Here is a 24,447-nt window from a genome sequence, read left to right on the forward strand (position 1 = left end):
TTAAGCCCATGTATTCCTACCACTTGGTAATCATTAACATTTCAGTATGTGTTTTAAAGAAATGGGATCATGATAAACATCGATCTTCCCATATAGCTGTGTAAAATTACTATTGAGCTAGTCTTCTATATGTTACACGTAGCATGAATTTTTTTTTTTTTTTAGTTTGTCAGATTTCAAACTGAACTGTGGAAAGAATAGTACAGTGAACAGGCATGCACGCACGCACACTCCTGTCACCTGGCCACCAGTTGTAAACATGCTGTGTCACTCTTTTTTCTCTTCTTGTGCTGAACCATCTACAAGTTAGCCGGGGACATCTTGATGCTCTACCCGCAGGTGTCAGCAAATGTCTGTTCCCTAAGAATAAGTTCAGTCTACTACATAAGGCTGTTAATAGACCTGACAAATTGAACATTGTTTTGTCACCTATATCCAGTCCAGTTGTCCCCTGAACATCTTGATCTTTCCCCCAGTCCTTTCAAGCTTCACATTTCATGAAGCTGCTGTATCTCTGGTCCCCTTTAATTTAGGATAGTTGCTTTTTTTTCCCCCAGGACACTGATTTTTTTTTTTTAAGTCCCACCTTCTCAATTGATTTCCTGGTGATGAGATTCAGGTTGATGATTCCAACAAAACCTGGAGGTGACGTCTCTCAGTTCATCAGCTAGGAGCAGCGGCGCTTGTTGGCACACCGCTGGTCCCGAACAGGACGGATCACACGGATTCTGTCTGTCTGTCTGATGAGATGGGTAGCTGAGGGCGGGGAGCGTGCCCAGGCCCCACCTGGCAAAGTGTGTCCCATCCATGGCAGGGCCATCACTGCTTCGCTGGCTGAATGGGCGCACGTGCTGCCTGGAGGACACACAAGACTGAGGAGTGACATGGCAGAACTGGAGACGGAACGAGAAGCAGGTTAAGACCAGCCTCACAGCCATCATCCTCTCATCAAAGAAACTGCCCACAACAGATGCACAGATCCTCAAAGATATTTGCAGGAGGCCGTTAAAGCAAAATGCACACAATCCAGTTGATGCTGTTTTAATTCACACACTCTGGAATACATTTAGCCAGTTCACTGCTTACCTGTGGTGGCACACGAGTCTCTCAAAGAATTTTCCAGCCAAGTTCTTAGAGTAGAAACATCTTTGCTGTTCACACCTAGATCCTAAAGTAGCATTACCAAGGAATTATCTATGCATGACTCAGTGAGCTTTTTTCCCTGATTCTGGCGCTTTGGAGACTTCCCACAGCCCCAGAAGGACGTGAACGGGCACTGGTGGTGTATGGTGAAGACGGCAGCAAAGCATTCAGTGCCAGCCCCGCTAGACTTCGTGACCTCAAGCAGAAACAACCACAGATGTGTTTTTTGGCAAAATGTGCAGCTGCCGAGGGGCTGACATAACCGGAAGAACGATCTACCCCAGATGTTAAAACTGTGGTTCATCCCAATCAAACTAGCCGCCTGCAGCCTGTTTTCTTCCCTTCCAGCTCTCCAGCACCCAGTAAGCAGGCAGTCTCTTCCCTGATCAAATGTTGCTGTTAACAGTGAGGATGCTCCTTATGCTCCAATCTGGCATTTCTCCAAAACTCGTAAAGTATTAAAACATACATATACGGTGCGGTGTGATGACGAATGCCTGCCTCCTGTTCCTGAAAAAGCAGGCCTGTCTGCCAAATATACTGAGAGCGGCAGCACAGAAGGCACTGGTGGCACTGGGTGCCCCAAGGAAGGAACCAGGCCCAGCCAGGACTCAAGCTGCCTCCTCTCTCAGCCAAAAGATTCTCTCCCAGCTGAGGGTCCCTCAGCCTGTACGCTTCTTACACTACTTCCTATCTGCCACAAGATCTCACTTCCCCCACCTACAAACAAAACGTTCTGTTAAAAGTGGAGCAGTTACTTTGGCAGGTCTCACACGAAATCTCATCAAGAGCCAGGCGACTGCTGGCTTCAACCCCAAGGACCTCGCACAGTGTTGTTAAGAATAAAAGGAACAGCACTGGTACTTACTGATACAGGACTTACAGACTGACTTCTGTGTCACTCTGACCTTCCAGGAGGAAAGAGAACTTTCTATCCTCCCAAAGTATTAAATTCTATTCATTTGGAAAGAGATCCACAGGACAGGGAGAGAAAATTAGTCACACACGCTGGTGTCAGCCGATACATCTGATAATCAAACTGATGGAGGCCAAAAAAATTTTTTCTGAGGCAAAAAGTACTTTTATCACTAATGCTCATTCCTTAAATTACTCATTAAAATTAAATTACTCATTAAAAGTAATGGGAAAGAAACTTATTTCAAGTACAATGCTAAAGTTTTCTTTAATGCATGAATGCCAAGGACTAGCCAGACACACCTTTAAACTATTAAGCAAATTCAGTATACACAAGTACTTTTTATAGACACTGAAAAACTGAAGACTGAGAAAAATGTTGGTTTTACAGATTTATTTTCAAAGGGAAAAACACACAATTTAAATACAAGTCTAAACAGAATTATTCTGTCAAAGGTGGCAATGGCCAAAGCACGTTCTCACTTCCAGACACTTGCCAGCATCTTCTGAGTCTTCTCTCAATGAAAAAAAAGGGGTCTGGCAAAAACAAAGCAAATTCAATGTTTCTTTTTGGTGCACTGACTTTCAGGGACTTTGAGGTGCTCAATCCAGGGTAACTAAAGTTACATATAGTCAATCACTTGATTATCCTAGAGTCTAAATAACAATAGCTAACATCTACAGACAGGCTTCTTTACCATAAAGCAGGGTTGCAAGGGGCTTGCACACACCACCAAATTTCTCCATAACAAAAGCCTCAGGTAGGTCCTATCCTTATCCCTATTTTACATATGAGGAAACAGGCTCAGAGGCTAGACAGCCTGCCCAAGGTCACCAGGTTTACAGACCCGGACAAAGCTGAGAATCAGGTCCAGTGTCTGACTCCAGAGTCCATCCTCTCACCCAGGAGGCCTCTCCTGCCTGATTAAGCGTCAGGCCATCTCACAGCTTCTGGGACAGCAGGCTGGGCTGGCTTCGGGTGGGTAACTCCGCTTCTGGGTTACCTTACTCAGTGTTTTGTACAAGTCTGCTTTTATGAGGAGCGCTGACAAGGAAGTCCTGTCCAAGAATGAATTGTTCACGGCCCGTCTCAAGGATAAAGATGATCACTAAGGCCGGCCCCCTTTGAGTGGGAGATAACCAGAAGGGACCTGTGTTTTATAACCAGTGAAAATCTGTCAAGCGTTTCCAATTTTTCCATTTTCCCCCAAGTCTTTACTAAAGAACTACAGACAGATTAATTCTATGGGAGAAAAACGTTCTGTAAGTCAAATCATTTACCTGATATTTTATTCATACACATCCTTCTTATCTGCAATGTAATCTACAATTTCTTGTGGACACATTAACTTCTCAGCATCTGTATCAGGGATTTCAAACCCTACAATGAAAATGTACAATGCATGAGTGTAGAAAAAATCCTTTAAAATTAAAAGCATCTAATGCTTCCTTACCACCCACAAGTGCATCAAAATTTCCCGGCAACCCTGAATCCCATTTAAGTTATGGGTCAGTTATGTTCTAGACAACAGTCATATAATATTGTGTATAACAGCTGGTTATTTTTTTTAAAAGATATAATTCATATGATAGGAAATCCACCATTTAAGGTGTGTATAATTCAATGGTTTTTAGTATAGTCACTGTACAACCATCAGCATTATCTAATCCTAGAACATCTCCATTACCATGTTCCCATCCTACCCCTGATCTGATCCCACCAGTGAGCATAATCTGTGAGGAGTTTTAATTGAGTTCTCTGCAGGACAGCACAGAAGCCCCGTGGCTTCATTCAGGCAACTTAGCCAAACACTGTGCTGTGGAGCCTTAAAAGATCTCATGTGCACAACTGTCTGAGAAAGTCGCATGACCTGGGAGCGTGCATGCAGGACACCAGGCCTGTGCGTGTGCGTGTTCTGGGCACACCTACTTACTGATCTGGGCACGGCCACTTGGCCCTAGCTCATGGGAGGTGCCAAAGGTGTGTTCACCTTCTCCACAGGTGAGGTTCTGCTTGAGGTTGAGCCCCCACCTCAACCACCCAAGTCCATCCTCCCCCATCCCTTTCCTGGTCACTCAGCCCTTGGCACCACACCAGGCACCCTGTAGGCCCTGCACCAAGTGTGTTCTAATTGAGGACACTATCCCTAGCACTGACTTCACCTGATGCTAGGTAAGCAGGCGTGCATGTTGGGGGGTGCTATTTCTATTTCTGTATTTGATTGAAATCCCAATTCAGACTCCCAGCGTTTTCTCCACCTAAATCAAAAATTACACTGTGCAGACCCCAGACTTAGCCTTTTACCAAATTCGTCCTCCATGGCCATGATGATCTCCACTTGGTCCAAACTGTCTAAGCCCAGGTCTTTCATAAAGTGGGAATTTACCGAGAGCTGCAAGAAAGGAACACCAAATGCAAAATTCAGTCCGTGATGACATTTGTTTCCCAAGATAACATGTTATCTTGTACCAGGGAGGTGACAATGTCACTTAGTCATTAGAAGAGGTTTCTTAACATAAAGAGGCCATATTTTAAGTAGTAATAACTAGCATTTTATGTTTAACCTGTGCCAGCATTATATCTTAACTTATTCAACCTTGTTTTCAAATGTCAGCAATATATACAAGGTTAACGATGGATTTCACTTTATGTATTTTACTAAGATCTTTGATTTTTTTTCTGAAAACCTATCCTGGAAATGTATGTACAAAATGGTGTCTCTAATAACACTGCACTACATATCTGAAAATTGCTAGGAAAGTAGATCTTAAAAACTGTCATCATAAAAAAATTTCTATAACTCTGTGTGGTGATGGATGTTAACCAGACTTAACTGTGATCAATTCAAGATATATATCATGATGTTGTACGCTTGAAACTAACATAATGTTGTAAGTCAATCAGACCTCAATAATAAAAACCCCACTATCCTACCTATACAGCATATTCAATTTATTAAAGAGGGAATTTATGTACCACTGTGAGAAGAAACGCTAGCGGCTAAATTAAAAAAGCAAGGTGCAAAACAGTGTTTACAATATTCTACCGCTTGGATTTTTTAAAAAGGGTAGGAGATAAGGATCACATAGTACATAAAGTATACATACATGTACATACACGTGCACACTTCCTTGTGTATGTACTGAGTATCTCTGGAAAGATACACAAGAAGCCGGCTCCAGTGGCTGCCTCCCAGAAAGGGAGCCATGTGGCTGGGAGTCAGGGAGACTTTTTACTGAATATCCCTTTGGACCCTCTGAATTCTGTACCATTGATTAAATGCTCATTTAAAGAAAAACATTAAGCCACATCAATTACCTTTTCGGGGTCAATCTTGTCATAGAGTTTCAAGACATAAAGAACACGGTCCTTGATTCCCTCTAACGTCAAAGGGGGCGCATCGCTATACTGGCGGCATAACTGCGTGACTGGAACCTAAAGCAAGGGCAGGAAGAAAGCAGTCTTGAGAACCTAACACGCCTCAGGTCAGTGCACTGGCTCACAGATGCCTTCCATGGGGTTTTCAGTGCTTCAGAGAGCCGCACAGTCTGATTCTAACTCTGGCCATTAGGCCACTCAGGGTCACAATGCTGGGTCGTTGCAGAAGCCCTAGCAGTTCAGCAGCATACAAATGGGCCTCCTTTCCCCTCAGAGCCAGGACTTCCCTCTTGTCTGGCCCAGGGAGACTGCCTGCCACTAAAACCAGGTAGGGTCTGCAGGTAAGTGGAAGTCTTCTTGTGGCCTCTTCTGCAGGCCCACCCCCACCCCCCAGGCACTGCCACCTTTAACAGGCATGCCTGAGGTAAAGTAAGCCACCTGGGGGCGTCTGGGTGGCTTAGTCGGTTAAGCGTCTGACTTTCGCTTAGGTCATGATCTCGCGGTTCGTGGGTCCGAGCCCCGCGTCGGGCTCTGTGCTGACTGCCAGCTCGGAGCCTGGAGCCTGTTTCAGATTCTGTGACTCCCTCTCTCTCTCTGACCCTCCCCTGTTCACACTGTCTCTCTCTCTCTCCTAGAAATAAATAAAACATTAAAAAAAAAAATTTAAAGTAAGCCACCTGGAAAGAGCTGTCATGGTAAATGGAGAGGCAGCTCACTCTGAGGGCCACAGAGCGGAAGGTCTAAAATGGCCCTGGCAGTGATTACTCTGACATCGGCCAGAGCAAATGAACCAGCCACCAACCCAAAGGAGGTGAGGGAGCCCGACAGTCCCTATAGTCCAGTCTGTTTCTGTTTCAGGGTCGGCTTGCCTTACTGCCACCTGTAAAACCATGAGGCTTTCTGGTTTCTGCCATGATGGGAGTGGTAGCTCAAATGTCTTTGGTACTAGCCTACTTGATATTCAGCTAGGTATCAGTGTCTTGGATGGATTCTTTCACCAAATCTGAAAAGAAGTCCAACTCACAGCTCAGCAGGCTTAATGCTGGGGAAGGTACTATGCAGAACAAGAGACACAAAACAGCTGTCTGACACTTCTGTCCACGATGGAAGTCCCTAACCTGAACTACTGTGTTTACCTTTTATTTTTTCACCTTTTCCTTTATGTTTTTTATTTATTTCTGAGAAGGAGAGACAGACAGCGTCAGGGGAGGGTCAGAGAGAGAGGGAGACACAGAATCCGAAGCAGGCTCCAGGCTCTGAGCTGGCTGTCAGCACAGAACCCTATGCGGGGCTCGAACCCACAAACCGTGAGATCATGACCTGAGCCAAAGTCGGACGCTTAACTGACTGAGCCACCCAGGCACCCCTGTGTTTACCTTTTAAAGTTTATTTTATTTTTATTTTTTAAAATATTTTTATTTATTTCTAGGAGAGAGAGAGCGTGAGCAGGGGAGGGTCAGAGAGAGAGAGAGAGAGAGACACAGACTCCAAAATAGGCTCCAGGCTCTGAGCTGGCAGTCAGCACAGAGCCCGATGCGGGGCTCGAACCCACAAACTATGAGATCATGACCTAAGCGAAAGTCGGACACCTAATCGACTAAGCCACCCAGGCGCCCCTAAAGTTGACTTTAAATCAGCAGTTTGGAGTTCTTAGGCAATTTTCCAAAGAAAGTGGGTTTGCGTGTTGGGGCTCAGGTCCCGGAGACTGACGGAGGTCTATGAAAATCACAATTAAAAATGCTGCTGAATGAACCAAACCCATATATGCCTCTGAATAAGAGTATCTATCTTGCAAAAAAAAAAAAAAGAAAAAGAAAAAAATCGCGTATTGAAATCAGGTTTAATCAGCAAGCTATAAAGAAATTAGATGACTTAACGGAGGACCATGGGGGAGAAGAAGGGGGGTAATGGTGGGGGAGGGAGGCAAACCATGAGAGACTCTTAAATGATGAGAACAGAGGACTGATGGGTGTGGGGGGTGAGGGGGAGATGGGCATGGAGGAGGGCACTTGTGGGGATGAGCACTGGGTGTTATATGGAAACGAACTTGACAATAAACTATTTGTAAAAAAAAAAAAAAAAAAAGAGATGAAGAGCTTTACCGCTATTCACTCTAAGGTATTTCTGAGTACTTTCAGAGTTTAAGAACACTTACTAGTTTTGGCTAAATGTGTATAGTGTCCTTTCCTTTACGACTGCAGTGTGGGTTAAGGAGACCGCTGCTATGGGACCATCTCTGGGCATACTTGTCCACAATCACTAGAAGTCTCCACAAGCCACAAGTAAAAGGAAGCAGCAGAAAGGACTGAAGAGACAGAAAGGAGTTAATGGTGGTGATGACAGGAAATAACTTTGAGGGGGAAGGATCTGGCAGAGGTCTTGTCTGTGCACATCAAGAAGTGGTTTGAGGGGGGATTATTGCTGAGGAGGAAGGGAAATGGGAAGCTATGCAGCAGAGCCCATGAGGGAGGAGGTGGCCGGTGAACGGCACATCTGTACACAACTACGCAAGTGGCCCACTAGGTGTCAGCACCGTCCCCAGCAGCACTGGCAGGTGCCCAGGCACCACGTGATGGTGATGAAAATAAAAGGGTCTCCACCTGGAGAGCACACACTAGTCCAAACTGGGGGGCTACCGTGGGCCCGGCACAGGGCAGGCGGGTGCAGTGGGGGACAGCTCAGACTCTGGAATAAGACGGCCTACATTTGTACCCTGGCACTAGCTCTTTCTTACTAGCTGTGTAGCCTTGGGCTCCATTTCCCTCTGTAGAATGAGGACAAGTAGCAGTACAAAGCTCACAGCACTGCTGTGCGATGTCATTGAGAAAGCATACAGGGCTCAGAACCGCCCAGCATGTCCACAGTGAGTGCTCCCGGGGCCTGTCTAGGGGGATCGGGGTAATGACCTGCAGTCTGAGGCTCTGGTGGTAGTGTGGCCCCTAAGTACTTGATCCCACTCCTTACCTCTCATTTCCCACCCCACCCCGCACCCCGGTCTCTTTACGGACTTCTTACCCTAGGTTAGACTATGGTGCTGCGCTAGGCACTTTACAACCATCATCTCCTTCATTCTGACAACAGTCCCATTTTACAACAGGAAACTGAGACAAAGAAAAGTTAGGAATCCAGCCCCAGGTCTCCCAGCTTGGCCTCCTGAAAGGAGGCCTCCTTCCTGCTGGACTCAGCTATTAAAAAAAAGAGGGGGGGCGGTGTGGAGGTTCCTCAGGAAAATAACAATAGAACTCCGCTATGACCCAGCAATAGCACTGCTAGGAATTTACCCAAGGGATACAGAAATGCTGATGCATAGGAGCACGTGTACCCCAATGTTCATAGCAGTACTCTCCACAATAGCTAAAACATGGAAAGAGCCTCAGTGTCCATCAACGGACGAATGGATCAAGAAGATGTGGTCTGGGGCACCTGGGTGGCTCAGTCGGTTAAGCGTCTGACTTCGGCTCAGCTCATGATCTCACGGTTCGTGCGTTTGAGCGACGCATTGGGCTCTATGCTGACAGCCAGCTCAGAGCCTGGAGCCTGCTTCAGATTCTGTGTCTCCCTGTCTCTGACCCTCTCCTGCTCACACTGTCTCTCTCTCTCTCAGAAATAAATAAAACATTAAAATTAAAAAAAAAAAAAAGATGTGGTTTATCTATACAATGGAATACTACACGGCAATGAGAAAAAAATGAAATCTGGCCATGTGTAGCAACATGGATGGACCTTGAGGGTGTTATGCTGAGCGAAATAAGTCAGGCAGAGAAGGACAAATATCATATGTTTGCACATATAGGAGGATTGGGAGGAACTTAACGGAGGACCATTGGGGAGTAGAAGGGGGAAATGGTGGGGGAAAGAGAGGGAGGCAAACCATGAGAGACTCTTAAATGCTGAGAACAAACTGAGGACTGATGGGTGTGGGAGGGAGGGAGGGGGGAGATGGGCATGGAGGGGGGCACTTGTGGGGATGAGCACTGGGTGTTATATGGAAACCAACTTGACAATAAACTATTTGTAAGGAAAAAAAAAAAAAAAAAAGAGGAGGGGGGCACAGATACCTCTGCAATGTCCCCAACAACGAACAATGTTTTTGGTGGTGTTTTCCCCAAGATCAACACTAAACAATTCTATGTGACCTAAGTCACCTCCCACAGCCATCAGAGAAGGCACTGTTTGCAGGAAAAGAGTGACTACCCTGTAGACTAGTAGAAACGAATTACCTGGTTCATTTCCCTCAAAATCCATCAGTCTCCACTCGGGTGCATCTCTAAGGGAACTGAGGAACCTCAGTTTAAAGCACAGAAGACAATTTTGAAGGCCATCTCTTCCAACTGCCCCCACCTGGACAGCTCCAACCAGGTCACAGACATCCTGACATTGGTTTGGAAATCCTTACCTGTCTCCAGAACACGTGCTCATGGACTTCTAACTCCTTGTTCACCACCTGGCACTCTGGCCAGAGACCTGAGAGCCAACCTCCGCTCTTCCTTCTGTCTCACCGTCATGTTTACTGGGCCACCCAGCCTGGCCAACTGGGAGGAAAGATCTCCCTTATTCAACACACCTTGTTTCACATTTACTCCCTGCAACCCAGAGAACATCCACATGCCTTAGTGCCCTTCACAACATGCCTACATCTACCTCAACTCGGGTGTCCCCTCCATTCCACTGGTGCCTGAGGGTCAACTGTAAGAGTGCCAGGCTCCTCCTCGCCTCTGCATGTGCTGTCGCACCATGACTTGAGTGCATGAAAAACTGCAGCCCTTTGGGGCGCTTGGGTGGCTTAGTCGGTTAAGCGTCCGACTTTCGCTTAGGTCATGATCTCGCGGTTCGTGGGTTCGAGCCCCGCGTCGGGCTCTGTGCAGACTGCCAGCTCAGAGCCTGGAGCCTGTTTCAGTCTGTAACTCCCTCTCTCTCTGACCCTCCCCTGCTCACGCTGTCTCTCTCCTAGAAATTAATAAAAACATTAAAAAAAATGTTAAAAAAAAAAGAAAGAAAAACTGCAGCCTTTGAGACCTTGCTCATGGGGGGAGGGCGGCGGGGAGGCCGCTAGGTAGGTCCCTCTTCTGTGCTGTACACGCTCCATCCTCACACATGGCTATGTCTTATCTTCACACACGGGACTGTCTCAGCAGCCTGCGAGCTTTACCTCCTATGCCTAGCACTGTCCTGTAAGCTGGAACTAGAGATCAATGAAATATGACCTCTACCCTGAGAGAAGCTTATGGTCTAATGGAAAAGACCAACCTAAAGAAATTATTTCAGTTGTAATAAAAATTTAGCAAGAGCCATGACAGATATATTTGTAGGCTGCTTCAGGAACAAAAGTCGTCATTCAGTCTTTGACAGGCAAGGAAGAAACAGATATCAAACCTGGAGTTAGCCCTGAAAGGACAGGGACATTCAAGGAGGGAAGGTCAGGCCAAGAAAAAGAACTGAGGCCTGAAGGTGTGGCGGGTCTATGTGGGAAGAAACCAGTTCATGCTGCTGGAGACTGAAGGGTAAGGTGGTTCAGACAGGCTCTGAGGCTGAAGAGGCAGGGCAGAGGGCTGTAGAAACCTGAGTAAGACACAATAGCTGAGCTTTCCTGCACGAGCATTTTGCCTCCATCTGGGTACCATGCCCCACAGCATGCTTTAGAAGTCCTCTTTGTGCTCTGGCTTTGAAACAGTTCAGATTTGAGGCCTCCCTGGGTCAAGTATAAGACTTCCAGGTTCCATTTTAGGCCACCACCCTGTTTTTCTTACCTTCTGTTTTATACGGTCATATTTTTACATCCAGGAGAACCGCTTTATAGCTCATTTTAGGGGTCAGGGATGAGTCAGAATATAAATGAATAACTAGTCCCCCTGGAGCCGGCATAGTGGATGGATTTAAGGAGAAAAAATCTATTGGAAAAGAATGGGTGGAATAAGCAATAAGCCAGATGAAATGAGCTGGATGTGGAAGTTTGCGGTAACTGGGAAATAGGCAGTAACAAACCAAGAGAATGAAGAGACAGACCAGGAAGGGAGTGTGGTAAGAGATCTTTGAAACTTACCAACATTAACGATTATAAATGTCCCAACAGGGTAGGAGCAGAGAGACGGAGAAAGAAAGGACGAACCATGACAAACAGTGTAGAACATCTAAAGACCAGCGTCAGGAAATGAGCTGGCAAGTGTACCTTGAGGCCACAGAATGTCCAATGAGATATTAACTACTGTCTTTCCTTTGTATCTATCTCTCCACCCTTCAACAGCTAGAATAAGGTCTGGCCCATAGCTATCCTGTTCCTTTGAACAAACAAATCTTTTCTCTCTCTCCAATCTGCAAAGGATGTAAGGTGGTTAAATGGGAGCACTTGGTCAAAATCACTTTGTATATATAAATAAAATAGTTCTTTTGCTGTATATGTGAACCAAGCAGAGGTAGTGGGACATCCCTGAGCACCCTGCCATTCAAGGTGTGGTCCAAGGAGCAGAGGTACCAGGATCTTCAGGTCTTCAGGAAGCCCACTGGAAATGAAGACTCTTGGACCGTTTCCCAGAATCTATATTTTAACCCAACTGATCTGTAACAGTCAAGTCTGCAAATTGGTGCTCTATGAATAGGGGCAATCGTTTTGCATTTTAGCCTACAATGGAAATCCATCTCAGGAAGAAAACACTCAACTCTACATACTGCCCTTTACCTCTTAACTTCAAGGTGACACTTTCAACCTTTTGATTTAGGCAACAGGACCAATGCCTTATGAATTAATCCATCACATGGTCAATAAATCTCAACCCTAGCCACAGGAAAACAGACACTAAGGCCCCAACTCTAGAGATGACTGATTTGGCCTGGGCATCTTTATCCTTATATTCTAATATATAGTCAATATTGAAATATTGAAACCACTATTATATTAAGTGCACTGCTTTGGGGGGGCGGGGGGGGGGGTCTCAACTTGACCTTGAGAGTCTATTCTACCTCAAGGCAGTAGTTCTTGATCTTGGCCTAAACCCTTTAGTCACCTGGAGAACTAAAATGAAAACCCATGTCAGGGCCTCATCTCAGATAAGTAAATCAAAAAGCACAGTGGTGGGGAGGAGTGGGTAAGGGATTTTTTCCCCTTCTTTTAAGCTGCTCAGGTGATCTGAATGTGCAGCAAGGGTTGAGGGTTGAAAACTACTGCCCTAAAGAGCTTTTCTGCCTCACAAAGGTTTCATCCGACAGAAAGGCTACATACTACTTTTTTTCCTATCTTTACTTCAAGGAAGCGAGTGTACAGGCAAAAGGCACTACAGGGAGAAATCCCAACAAGAAATGCTCTGGAGAAGAGGCTAGAGGCCAGTGTGGCTTCCTTTTTGCACCTTGTCATTAGCTCTCCCCTAGAAAGCTATCACGGTATTTGTCATTATCACTACAACTAACGGAGACCAGTATTTTGAGAGCTCACCATGCACCACAACTAGGTGCTTTACCTACTCTTCCTCTCAAAACCTCGGTGCAACTGCACAAAGTAGAGACTAGTACCCCAAATCTGCCGCTCCGACTGATCTTAGGAAGGTCACGGACTTGCTCAAAGTTTCGGAAAGTGGGAGCCAGCCTTCAAACCCAGGGGCGTTTGGAGGGTCTGTGCTCCGGCTCGTAAGCACTAGGTCACCCGGGCTCCCGGCAGGGGTCAACCAAACACCATGAGGGAGTGGGACAGGCGTAGAGGCAATGTCCCCCGGTCACCCTCGCCTCGGCTGGCGTGGCCCCGCTCCCTGACCCCTCCCCCCACAACCCCGCTCCCTGACCCCTCCCCCCCAACCCCGCTCCCTGACCCCTGCCAAGCGCGAAGCAAAGTCACCACGAGTCACCTGCGCGAGCACCGAAGCAGGATGCAGAGCCCCAGGCCTCGCCCGGGCCCCCGCGGGGCACAGGGTGACGCTGAGAGGCCGGGCTGCGGCCAGCGTGGGGACCCGGGGGAGCGGCGCAAAGGCCGCAGGCAGTCGGCGGACACAAGCGGAAAGGACACGAGCCGCCATGGCTACGCCGACCCAGGATGCACTGCGCCGCGCCCTCCCGCCCAGTTTCCTCTCCGCCCCGCGCAGGGGACGCACAGAGCGGCGCAGCCGGCTGCCACTGGCCGTAGCGGCCCCTGGCGGCTCCTGGCGGCACTGCGCCCTCCTGGAGTGCGGTCTAGCTGTCCAGGGCGGGAGATGACCAGCTGCTAGCGCCAGAGCTAGAACCTCGTACTTACTGTCTTTCCCTAAACGCTAAGCATTGACACAAGAAAGGAACTTAGTTTTGGGGCGCCTGGGTGGCTTAGTCGGTTGAGCGTCCAACTTTCGCTTAGGTCATGATCTCGCGGTTCGTGGGTTCGAGCCCCGTTTCGGGCTCTGTGCTGACTGCCAGCTCAGAGCCTGGAGCCTGTTTCAGAGTCTGTATCTCCCTCTCTCTCTGACCCTCCCCTGCTCACGCTGTCTCTCTCTCTCTCTCTCTCTCCTAGAAATAAATAAAACATTAAAAAAAGAAAGGAACTTAGTTTTATTTATTCTCTGAAAGGTCTGATATACGTTTGTTTAGTTTTTTTAAAATATTTATTTATTTTGGGGGAGAGAGAGAGAGCGCGAGCGCAAGCAAGGAAAGGGCAGATAGAGGGGGAAAGAGAATTCCGAGCAGGCTCTGCGCTGTCAGAGCCGAGCAGCAGGCGCGGGGCTCAAACCACGAACTGTGAGATCACCACCAGGGTGGAAACCAAAAGTCCGACGCTTAACTGACCGAGCCACCCGGGCCCCTTTTTAAAAAAGTTTTGATGCCGCAGTTATTCCACAGGTTTAATAGGTCAAAACAATATAAAATAAAATGTGAAAAAAATCAGAATCAATTTAAATGTATGTTGGCTAATAAATGTGGGAATTACAATAAAACAATACACAAGTTTTAAAACTTAATGCATAAATAATATAGTTCACAAAAATGGAGTTAAGTGTGAAAAATTGTAACGTGCTAATCTCATACTTTCTTAATAAGTAAATTGAAATGCAGAAGAATGACTCCAAACTCTGAAAACTGCCTGGATGAACAGTCCAATAGCGTCTTCAGTGTTGTTGTTGGTTTTTTTTTAAAGGTTTTTATTTTTATTTATTTTGAGAGTGATAGCGAGTGGGGGAGGGATAGAGAGAGGGAGTGAGAGAGAATCTCAAGTAGGTTCCTTGATGTCAGCACAGAGCCCAAAGTAGGGTTCAGACCCACAAACCATGAGATCATGACCCAAGCCAAGAGTCAGTCACTCAACCAACTAAGCCACCCAGGGGCCTGTTTCTTACTTTTGTTAAATTCAAATAGTAACACGTTGTACCTTTAATTTAAAATAGACTGCATAGGGGCTCAGTCAGAAGAACATGCAACTCTTGACCTCTGGTTCCTGAGTTCCAGCCCAATAGTGGGTGTAAAGATTACTTAAAAAAATAAACTTAAAAATAAGTAAATAAAAATAAAATAGACTGTTGTAAAATTATTTCTATTTATGTGTTCATTAAGATATTGAGTATCTGTTATATGTTAGTTGTAATGTGCTAGTTGCTACAGCAGTGAGCAAGCCAGGCAGTCTATTCTCATAGACTTTACATTCTAGTGGGAAGATAGAAAATAAGTAAAATTAAACACCTCCGCCCACCAACAAACAAAAAACCTGGGAAGCAGTGATAAGTACAATGAAGAACAATAAAGTAGGAAGAGGGATAGTGAGGGAGGATAGGGGGTATGTTATTCTATTTTATTTTTACAAATATATTTGTTTGTTTAGAGAGCAAGCAAAGAAGAAGAGAGAGAGAGAGAGAGAGAGAGAATCTTAATTAGGCTCCACTCTCAGCATGGAGCCTGACACAGCGCTCTATCCCACTACCCTGGGATCATGACCTGAGCTGAAATCAAGAGTCCATGCTTAACCAACCGAGCCACCCAAGGGCCCCTGGAGGCCTGTTATTTTAGATAGCATGGTCCCTGAAGGCTTCTTAGGAGGTGATATCTGAGCTGAGGGGAGGGAAACAGAGACTTGGGATCACCCTGCTGCTGGTGATGCTGACCAGAGTGTCTGTGGCAGTGTAGGCAGCGGACACCAGGCTTCTCCAGCATCCTGACTCCATCACCATCACATTACTGCTTATGAGGCAGCCTTCTATTTCTGCAGAAAACTGGACCAGAAAATCTGGTTGGAGTCTGAGGAGCAGGGCCCATGAGATCTGCTTAAGCCACCAGTGACACACCAGACTGATTACTCATTCCTGGTGGCACTCTGGGACAGACCCACAGGACAGACCTGTGTTGTGACCGTGCAGCATTCACAGAAGGGGGAGCACTCAAGAAGAGCCTGATAACGTACTAAGCCCACAATTGGAACCCTCTCTTCCTATGACCTGTATTTCTGTGTTACAGTTCATCCTTTTGGCCAAAAATAATAAATCATCTCTTATTTAGACGATGTGCTTTGAGAGACCTCCTTCTTTCTTCAGCAAACACCAAAAGAGAAAATGTCAGCCTCCATGGTTTGTAGGGTGAAAGGTTGAATATTGAGATTGGAATCAAATCCTCAGCAGCTGGGAAGATTTCAGAGAGGGCACGGGCGCCTTCCAGTAGCAGCCCCATCAAAGGATGTATTAGCATCAACTATGTCAGGTTCCTCCATACATCAGCCCCCAACCCTCCAGGTGTCCCTCCTCCCTTCCAGCCCTTTACACTACTGTCTCGTCTTCTCCTGTTCCCCGGGACCTGTACCGACCGCCACTTCTCTCATCTCCCCTATGTCTTCAACCTCCTGCTTTCTCCTGGCTCTTTCCCTTAAGCCCATAAACATACCGGTTTCTCCTTGTCTAAAAACAAGGCCAGGGGCCTCCTCCACTGACCTCTTGTATAGCCCTAACATTACACTCCTTTCTTCCTAGTTCAGCTTTTAGAAAAAAAATCATCTACACCTTCAGCCTTTATTTATTAAAATTTTCTTTAATGTTTTATTTTAGGGAGAGAAAGAGAGAGTGAAAGCAGAGGAGGGGCCCAGAGAGAGAAAGGGAGACAAAGAATCTGAAGCAGGCTCCAGACTCCAAGCTGTCAGCACAGGGCCCCATGCGGGACTCAAACTCACAAGCTGTGAGATCATGACCCGAGCCGAAGTCGGACGCCTACCTGACTGATCCACCCAGGTGCCCCTATTTTATTTATTTTGAGAGAGAGCACACATGGGCAGGGGAGAGGTAGAGAGAGAATCCCAAGCAGAACCCAACTTGGGGCTCGAACTCATGAACCGTGAGATCATGACTTGAACCAAAATCAAGAGTCGGATACTTAACTGACTGAGCCACCCAGGTGCCCCCCAAGGCTCACGTTTTCGGAATGGATGCACTCCAGAGGTTTTCATTCCCACCTGCATCCAGCCCTGGCCTCTTCTCTGAGCTTCCTTGTCCTATACCCAACTGCCTGTTACCAGATGATCTAGAAGCACTGGAATGAACTATCATCTTCCCTCTCGTGTCTTCTGTTTCAACTGCTGACACCATTACCTGTTAAGTCAAAAATCTAAGACTCCTTCCTCTCCTAATCTAATCATACATTCACTTAGCCCTGCTCCTTTCTTTTCCCTTCTAAATCTCTCTGCAGTTCAGGTCTTTCATTCCTACAGCCCCTGCCTAGGTCAGGCCCTCTGGCCACTGTCACACCCCCACCCTTGTCCTCTGTTGCTAGAGTGGGGCCTTATCACTCCCCTGGTCAAACCCTTCATCAGTCTGTACACCCGCAGAATAGTCTGGGTCTTCTGACGCACGTCACAAGCTCCCTGCCCACCTTTCTAGCTTCCTGACTCCATTCTCCACAGCATGATCAATACTCTTGCCATGAGTTGTTTCTATAGTTTATGCCAAACTGTCCCATCTGCCTGGAATAGACTTGCTTCCACTCTGATCTACTTACCCTGCTAATTTGTCAGACCCCATGGAGCATTTCCGTATTGTGCTCACTGTCCACCTTTTGAGCACTCTGAACGCACCCTCTAAATTTGAGACACAGTATTTAATGTATTCCTTAGTGTCACAGTCCCCTTATTAGCCTGTGTACATCTGAAGGGCAGGGGCCTCACAGTAATCCTCTTCATACTTACTAAGACAAGTATGTGCTCAGTATTCATTCAACCATTACTGAAATGGAATTACTGCTTAGCTCTACTGTTTTCTTGACTCTTAAATTTTATAGATAGCATGTTTTTTCAGGCTTCCTGAGTAAATTAAATCTTTGTGAAAAGCCCTTTATTATCTCTATGTGCTAGCAAATAAAAGTATCTCATTTACACTAGAGACACTGGGAAAAGAATGAGTGTAATAAAGTTAAATCTCTGATGCAAATGTATCAGAGGGAAATCATGAAATTAGCAAAAACCACTCTAGTAAACACCATAAAAAGGTATCTTTAAAAGATAAGTAATTGTGGCACCTGTGTGGCTCAGTCCGTTAAGTGTTCAACTTCAGCTCAGGTCATGATCTCATGGTTTATGAGTTCGAGCCCCATGTCGGGCTCTGTGCTGACAGCTCAGAGCCTGAAGCCGGCTTCAGATTCTGTGTCTCCCTCTCTGCCCCTTGTTCTGCTCGCACTCTGTCTTTGTCTCAAAAATAAATCAACATTAAAAAAAAAAGAGTAGTAAAAATAAGTTATATGGATCATGAATATACACTCTCAGTAAGAATGCTGAGCAAATAAATACTTCTCATGGGACAAAATTTCCAACGATATCACCAGATTGGGCCTGTAAACATCTCTGTCTCTCAAAGTCACATAGGCAAAAGTGAAGATGACAGGCTCAGGACATACCACTGTGTTGATTCAAAGTGACTCTAGGGGCACCTGCGTGGCTCAGTTAAATGTTCGACTCTTGATTTCAACTCAGGTCATGATCTCATGGTTTGTGAGTTTAAGCCCCGCAATGGGCTTCACGGTTGGGATTCTCTCTCTCCCTCTCTTGCTCTTTGTCTCTCAAAACAAATAAAAAAAAAAACTTAAAAAAACATTCAAAATGACTTTAGTGATACCACAGGCACTGAGAATCAAGGATGTAAAAGAACAATGGCATTTCTAGGTTAGCATATTTTAATAGGTTTTGTATTACCTTTAGTAGGTATGTAAAAGTAAGAGCATTGAGAAGCTTTTACAATAGCATGAGAAGTATATTGCATGTTAGTATACTAAGTTAACTGAAATTTACTCCTTTTCAGAGAGATTTTTTTTTTTCTAAATAAAGCTTTTTTACTTTGAGAGACAGACAGACAGAGAGCATAAGCAGGAAAGGGACAGAAAAAAAGAGGAGAGAGAGAATCTCAAGCAGGCTGTCAATGTAGAGTCTGATGCGGGGCTCAAACCCATGAACTGTGAGATCATGACCTGAGCTGAGATCAAGAGTCAGACGCTTAACTGACTGAACCACCCAGATGCCCCAGAGAGAGAGAGAAAGAGAGGGAGAGGGAGAGAGAGAGAGAGAGAGAGAGAGAGAGGGAGGGAGGGAGGGAGAGAGAGAATCTTAAGCAGTCCTCACGCCCAGCATAAAGCTCCACACAGGGCTTGATCTCACGACTGTGAGATCATGATCTGAGCCGAAACCACAAGCTGGACACTTAAATGACTGAGCCACCCAGTCACCCCTGAAATTTACTTGTCATGCAAGCATCACTGACTAAATATTCTAGTTACAAAATAGTTGTTCTGAGAAAGATCTTAAAAGGAGAGGAAAAAAATAACAGGCCAAGCAAAAGGTATCAAAATAAATATTTATTAAGACTGAAGCTGTATATACACCTTTAAAAGCAAATGTGCAGATGTGAGGAATTACAAAAATCAACCTTAGATCCTTTCTCCCAAAGTAAGTATAAATGAACATTCAAGATCAGTAGTGCCACTTACATTCAGCATTTTAAAAACTGTGTCTGAATGGAATACAAGTAATTATTTTAAATGTCACTCAGATATTCTTTACAGTTACAACCCTCCAAAGTACTAAGTGGTCAAAAAACTCAGAGCACTGTGTTTTCATCTTATTAGTAGCTGTACACAAATATATTTCCATCTTTTTGTCCGGCCAACAAATGAGAATGTGTACCTGACCATTTAACGAAAGACCACTGTTGGTCAGAGATGGGTGGGAGGAGGGCGGTACAATGACCTAGAAGTAAGTCCCAGATGGCAATTGTTCCAGAAGTCAATACTGCTGCCGCAAAATGATCTTTCACATCACCTTCCAGGAACCTAATAGCAAGCAGAGAAGAAACAATTCAAATCACACACCAAAATAATTTTTGAGTTAAGCCAAAGTCATGTTCCCCGAAGAAACAAAAACAAAAATACCTGTAAATGTGATGCCTGTCTTTGAAATCCCAGGGCTGCTGGCTGGTGTGTTGTCATTCTGGACACAATGGTGTGTCCAGGCCCTGGCTGTGCCTGACGTATCCTGTACCGCCTGCACCCCAGCTCCCAGGAGCCTGCCTTCCACTCTTCAAGCTGGCCATACTCAGTCTGCCTCGGTGTCAGCTCTTGCTATTCCCTCTCTCATGTGCTAACTCAGCATGGCTGGGATTCTGCCATCATGCGGGCATGGTGCTTCTGTAGAAAGAAGTCATCCCTAATCTCCTGTCTAGTATAGTGCACACGTGTCCTCTGCTCCCTATCATGCTATCGGTTTTATTTTCATAGCACTTTTCCCTTGTGAGGAAAACAAGCATGGCTTGTTGTACACATTGTAAAGCAGAAATCTGGTTGTCTTTTAGAGATAGGGGCACTGCAGTCAGCTGCCTGGGTTTGAATTCTAACAAAGTAAGATCTGTGTGACCCTGGGCAGGTTATTTCACTTCATCAGTAAAATAGGAATATGATATGAGGGGATATAAAAAGCTCAGCAAAGTACTTAATACAGGTTAAAGGCTTAATATAATTAGTTGTTATTCCTCACTGCCATATAACCAGCACCTCGAAGAGTCAACCCTCAGTGAACGTTCTGGATGAACTGAATGGTATTTTTTATCCCAGTCTCCCACCCAACTTTGTGTGGCTGACTCCTGACACATCTTTTGAAACTCCACAAAGTCTTCCTTGATAGTCTCTCCCTAACCCTCCACTGTCAGTAAAGAACCCCTCTATCTTTTGTGCTCCCCAACACTGCAAGTCTCACGGTATTTTGTGTATTGAACATTAGTCTCTACTTGTCTCCTATTTCCATGAGATTAGAAACAGTAGTGCTCTCTACGGAACTGGGACCAGACAGGTATCAAGGTTTGCTGAACAAATGGGTTTGAAGAGTGATGAAGGAAATGCTTGATTGAATAGTTCTTTACCCTAAATTTCTAGACCAGTGACTACGGTTCTTTCTTCAAATCCAAAGAAACAAGTTCTATACGTAAACAAGTACTGCAGATGATAGTCCTGAGCTTCTTGGTGAGCTAAGAACACTTGCAGAAATGCCATAGCTGGCTAAGTGCACAGGGAGCGAGACCACCTTTTAGAACCATGATGCAGCAAGCTCTGCACAAGATCCAAAAAAACACAGAAACATACATTGTACCTACCAAGATTCCTTATCCTTGTAAACTGTTCAAGCTAGACTTTGTGATCTTGATTTGCTACATCTGTTCTAGGTCTCTGCTGTGGATTTCAAACATTAATAAAGGAAATCTCAAGGAATGACACTTTCAGGTGTGGCTGGGTTGGCCTAACAATACCAGCACTGCTTTAAAGCACTAGAGAGCTCACATAACATCTAGGATGCCAATAACTGTATCACTGATAAACAGATCTTCTCATCAGTCAGTAGATAAATATCAATTCCTTGCATGATGCAGACTCATCAGGTTTCAAAGTAAAAGAAGCCTTCCAACAGTAATACTTAAAACTTTCTTAATTTAGGTTTTATGGAAAGGACATTTTTGTAGAGAATATTAACTATTTAATTTGCATTTGAAATTTTTTGTTATGGAAAAAACAGGGTTTGAATACACATAAGATACCTATCCAACCCCATAATGGTGGGGATCAGAATGTGGGGAATTTGGGGTTTCACTCAACTCTACTAAACTTTACACTTCTTCCTACTTCTTAACATTATTACCATGTCTGGAGCATTTCATGTTTACCATTTGTCTAAGTGACACAAGAACATCTGGTTTTTGTATTTGCACAACACATGTCTTCCAAAATGTCATACTCCGTGAACAGCAGCACACACTTGCCTTCCAGCCTGCCCTTGAGGAAGACAGTAGAGCATCACACCCACACTCAGGGTTGTCTTAGGGTTAATCACAATCAGCTGAAACACGGGGCTTCCCAACGGCTCACTCTCTTTGGCACAAGGATGGCTCAGAACAACAAACAGGAGCCCCTAATTTAAGAGAGAAATGAACAACCAAATAAATCAGCAAGAGTATGCTGGGGAAAAGAAAGGGTTGGCAGAGACAAAATCAAAGAATTACAAGAATGATCAAGAGTCTCAAGTATCCAGGATTTAATCACTAGCTCAGTTTTTTTTCCCCCCAGGCAGAAACTGTTGAGATTATCACTGAACTGGCCTTCTGGCTTCTCTAGGACAGGGCTCAGCCAGTCTTGCAGGTGGGAACATAGCCAACTGATCAGTTTCCTCCACCTCAGACACTACTAACATCTCATGCCATCCATTTGGGAAAACGCCATCATAGGGAAAGAGGGCACATAAACATGCGGACAGAGTCCTCAAACTAAAGATATCCACTGGTAAATTGGTTTTTGAAAATTCAGAACACATTTTCCCATAAAAGTAATCTTGTAAGTGGTGACTCGATTCTTAGGCCAGTCTGCATTGCCTACTTACACTTATAGAATAAGAGTGACAAAAAAACCCACACCATCACCTATCGCTGTTTCCATGGGAAAATGTGTTACAGACCTCTCTCAGCTTTAAAATTATATGATCTAATAATAACATTATTGTGTGTGGAGGCATATGCATCACACAGACACACACATACACTCATGACTGTATATGTATATGTTATATATTGAAAGTAATTCTCTTTGGGGGTAAAATGGAGAAAATTAATTATAAACCATCTTAGGGTTAGTAACATTCATTTCCACTTCATGCATTTTCTAGAATGACTGCATTTTTATAATGAAAATGACTTTTATAACTAGAAAACCAAGCCAAGAAATGTTTAGGGACAACCGGGTGGCTTAGTCAGTTAAGCACCCGACTTTGGCTCAGGTTATGATCTCGCAGTTCGTAAGTTCGAGCCCCGTGTCTGGCTCTACGCTGACAGCTTGGAACCTGGAGCCTGCTTTGGTTCTGTGTCTTCCTCTCTGTCTGCCCCTCCCCCACTCTTACTCTGTCTCTCTCTCAAAATAAACATTAAAAAATTTTCAAATACAACTGGAAAGGAAGAAAAGGTTAGATGTCATATACTTAACTAGCGGTTGGCAAACTATGGCCCACAGGCCAAATCAGGCTCACTGCTTATTTCTGTATGACCCACAAGCTAAGAATGATTCCTGCACTTTGAAATGGTTGAAATGAAGACAGGAGAAAAATATATCATGATATATGAAAAATCATAGGAATTCAAGTTCTAGAAGGTTTTAACATCCAAAAATTTTATGCAGAACATGGCCAGGCCCATGCGTTTTCATTTTATCTAAGGCAGACTTTGTGCTACAGCAGGAGAGCAGAGCACTTACAACAGAGACCCATGTGGCCTGCAGACCTGAAGATATTTACCATCTGGTCTTTTTACACAAAAACTGCCGATTCCTGCACTAAACTGTTAACTTATTACCGGAGGTTGGCTTCATGGAGTTTTATCTACTATCTTACACATTTCTGTGTTAAATGTTTTAGTATCAAATAGGTAGTAATGTTATAATAACAAAGATACAAAGTTATTTCAATGCCTAGCAGGTAAATGTAATAATTTCGGAGATGAATTCAACCCTCTTATTTTAAAGATGTGAAAAGGTAGCCTCAAGATAATGTGACAGATTATATAAGATCACACATCTTCTGAGTTCAATTCCGCAGACCCTGCCAAGCCAGGGATAGGTATATCCAGTGTATTCCAAGCCCGTGGTACTGATGTGCATGGGGTTGTTAGTGAGGCTGGGAAATTCAGTCTCCACACAAGCGTGAAGCCACCTGCTCCGGCCTCTGCCTGTGGCTCCATGGTGGGTACTTAAGAGTTACCTCTGACTCCTAGAGAGCAGCCTGTTCAGATGTCCAAACCAGACTGTAAGCCAAGTCTATGAACACAGTGGCTCAGCAGCTGTGTTCGCTTCTATGTGAGAACACTTAAGGCCTGAGGGAAAACACATCTAGGACCTTTTAACCATCTTCTCTAAGGGTATGCATTCACATCATAAATCATTCACGGCAATGCGGGTAAGAGCCAAGTCTGGTAACAGGCATGGCATTCTTAGTACAAACTCACAGCTAGAAATAAATGTTTGCTCTTAGGTCATACAGCCAGAAAACTTAGCAAGCTGTCACACTATACCAATACTTATTTTCATCCATGTATTTCAAGAAAGAACAAACCCTGTTATCCAATTTTTAAAAAGACACACATCAGAGAGCGTCTGTTAATTACTTCTTACTAAGTTATTGCTCTTACTCAGTGAGACCAGTAGCCACAGACACAGCAGACACAAAGTGGTCCCAACAGATCACTACTTACCATTTCAGAATAGGCTTTGTGACAGACTGAAGCTTGGTAGGAATCACCAATGTGCATCTTTTTCAGGAGCTGACCAGTTTTTAAATTCCTTAGACACCAAAAATAAATAAGCTGATAACATTCTTCCAGCAAACTGGTTTTCACATTATACTCTATTATTTATCACAGTATCCTTTCGGAGGTGACCGAGGGAGAAACTAAGGGACACAGTACCTTAGTTTTTTAGTTACATTTGTGTAGTTATATATATTTAGTTACAAGACTAGGCTACAGGTAGAGACTACAGGTTGACATTGTCAGTAGTTGAACTCGACAGTTCCACCTGAAACTGAATCTGCT

At 44.8% G+C, this 24,447-nt stretch overlaps 2 protein-coding genes across 6 annotated transcripts in view; both read right to left on the reverse strand.

Annotated features, from left to right (window-relative positions):
• Positions 1 to 2,437: 2,437 nt before the first annotated feature.
• On the reverse strand, positions 2,438 to 13,467 carry NDUFAB1 (NADH:ubiquinone oxidoreductase subunit AB1). Of its 2 annotated transcripts, none has more exons than XM_039234430.1 (5): positions 13,267 to 13,467; positions 5,378 to 5,494; positions 4,364 to 4,451; positions 3,340 to 3,439; positions 2,438 to 2,595 (listed from the first exon to the last, which is right to left on the reverse strand). In XM_039234430.1, exons 1-4 carry the CDS (start codon positions 13,432 to 13,434, stop codon positions 3,348 to 3,350), a joined length of 465 nt encoding a protein of 154 aa, XP_039090361.1. In that variant the 5' UTR covers positions 13,435 to 13,467; the 3' UTR covers positions 2,438 to 2,595; positions 3,340 to 3,347. The 2 variants fall into 2 exon arrangements, with proteins under 2 accessions (XP_039090361.1, XP_039090362.1); XM_039234431.1 differs by having other exon boundaries at positions 2,438 to 3,209.
• Positions 13,468 to 19,177: 5,710 nt separating this feature from the next.
• PALB2 (partner and localizer of BRCA2) overlaps positions 19,178 to 24,447 on the reverse strand; it is a 28,123-nt gene continuing 22,853 nt past the window's right edge. For 3 of the 4 annotated variants that reach the window (XM_039234454.1, XM_039234453.1, XM_039234456.1), the window contains 3 exons: positions 24,109 to 24,196; positions 21,640 to 21,788; positions 19,178 to 19,666 (listed from right to left, as the gene is read on the reverse strand). In XM_039234454.1, coding sequence (XP_039090385.1) covers positions 19,459 to 19,666; positions 21,640 to 21,788; positions 24,109 to 24,196 — 445 coding nt within the window. In that variant the 3' untranslated portion in view covers positions 19,178 to 19,458. Of the gene's footprint in view, positions 19,667 to 21,639; positions 21,789 to 24,108; positions 24,197 to 24,447 lie in introns of those variants that run through there. The other variant, XM_039234455.1, reaches the window with a different exon arrangement.

The sequence above is a fragment of the Hyaena hyaena genome, unplaced genomic scaffold (genome assembly GCF_003009895.1).
Source record: "Hyaena hyaena isolate Hyena2069 unplaced genomic scaffold, ASM300989v1 scaffold_88, whole genome shotgun sequence".
NCBI lineage: Eukaryota > Metazoa > Chordata > Mammalia > Carnivora > Hyaenidae > Hyaena > Hyaena hyaena.

Excerpts from the sequence above, each read along its gene's own strand:
- NDUFAB1 (XM_039234430.1), bottom strand. The coding sequence starts at position 13,434 with ATGGCGGCTCGTGTCCTTTCCGCTTGTGTCCGCCGACTGCCTGCGGCC. Across the intron at positions 5,495-13,266 it reads CTGCTTCGGTGCTCGCGCAG|GTTCCAGTCACGCAGTTATG; the intron begins GTGACTCGTGGT and ends CCCTTGCTTTAG. Across the intron at positions 3,440-4,363 it reads GGCCATGGAGGACGAATTTG|GGTTTGAAATCCCTGATACA; the intron begins GTAAAAGGCTAA and ends TTTTCATTGTAG.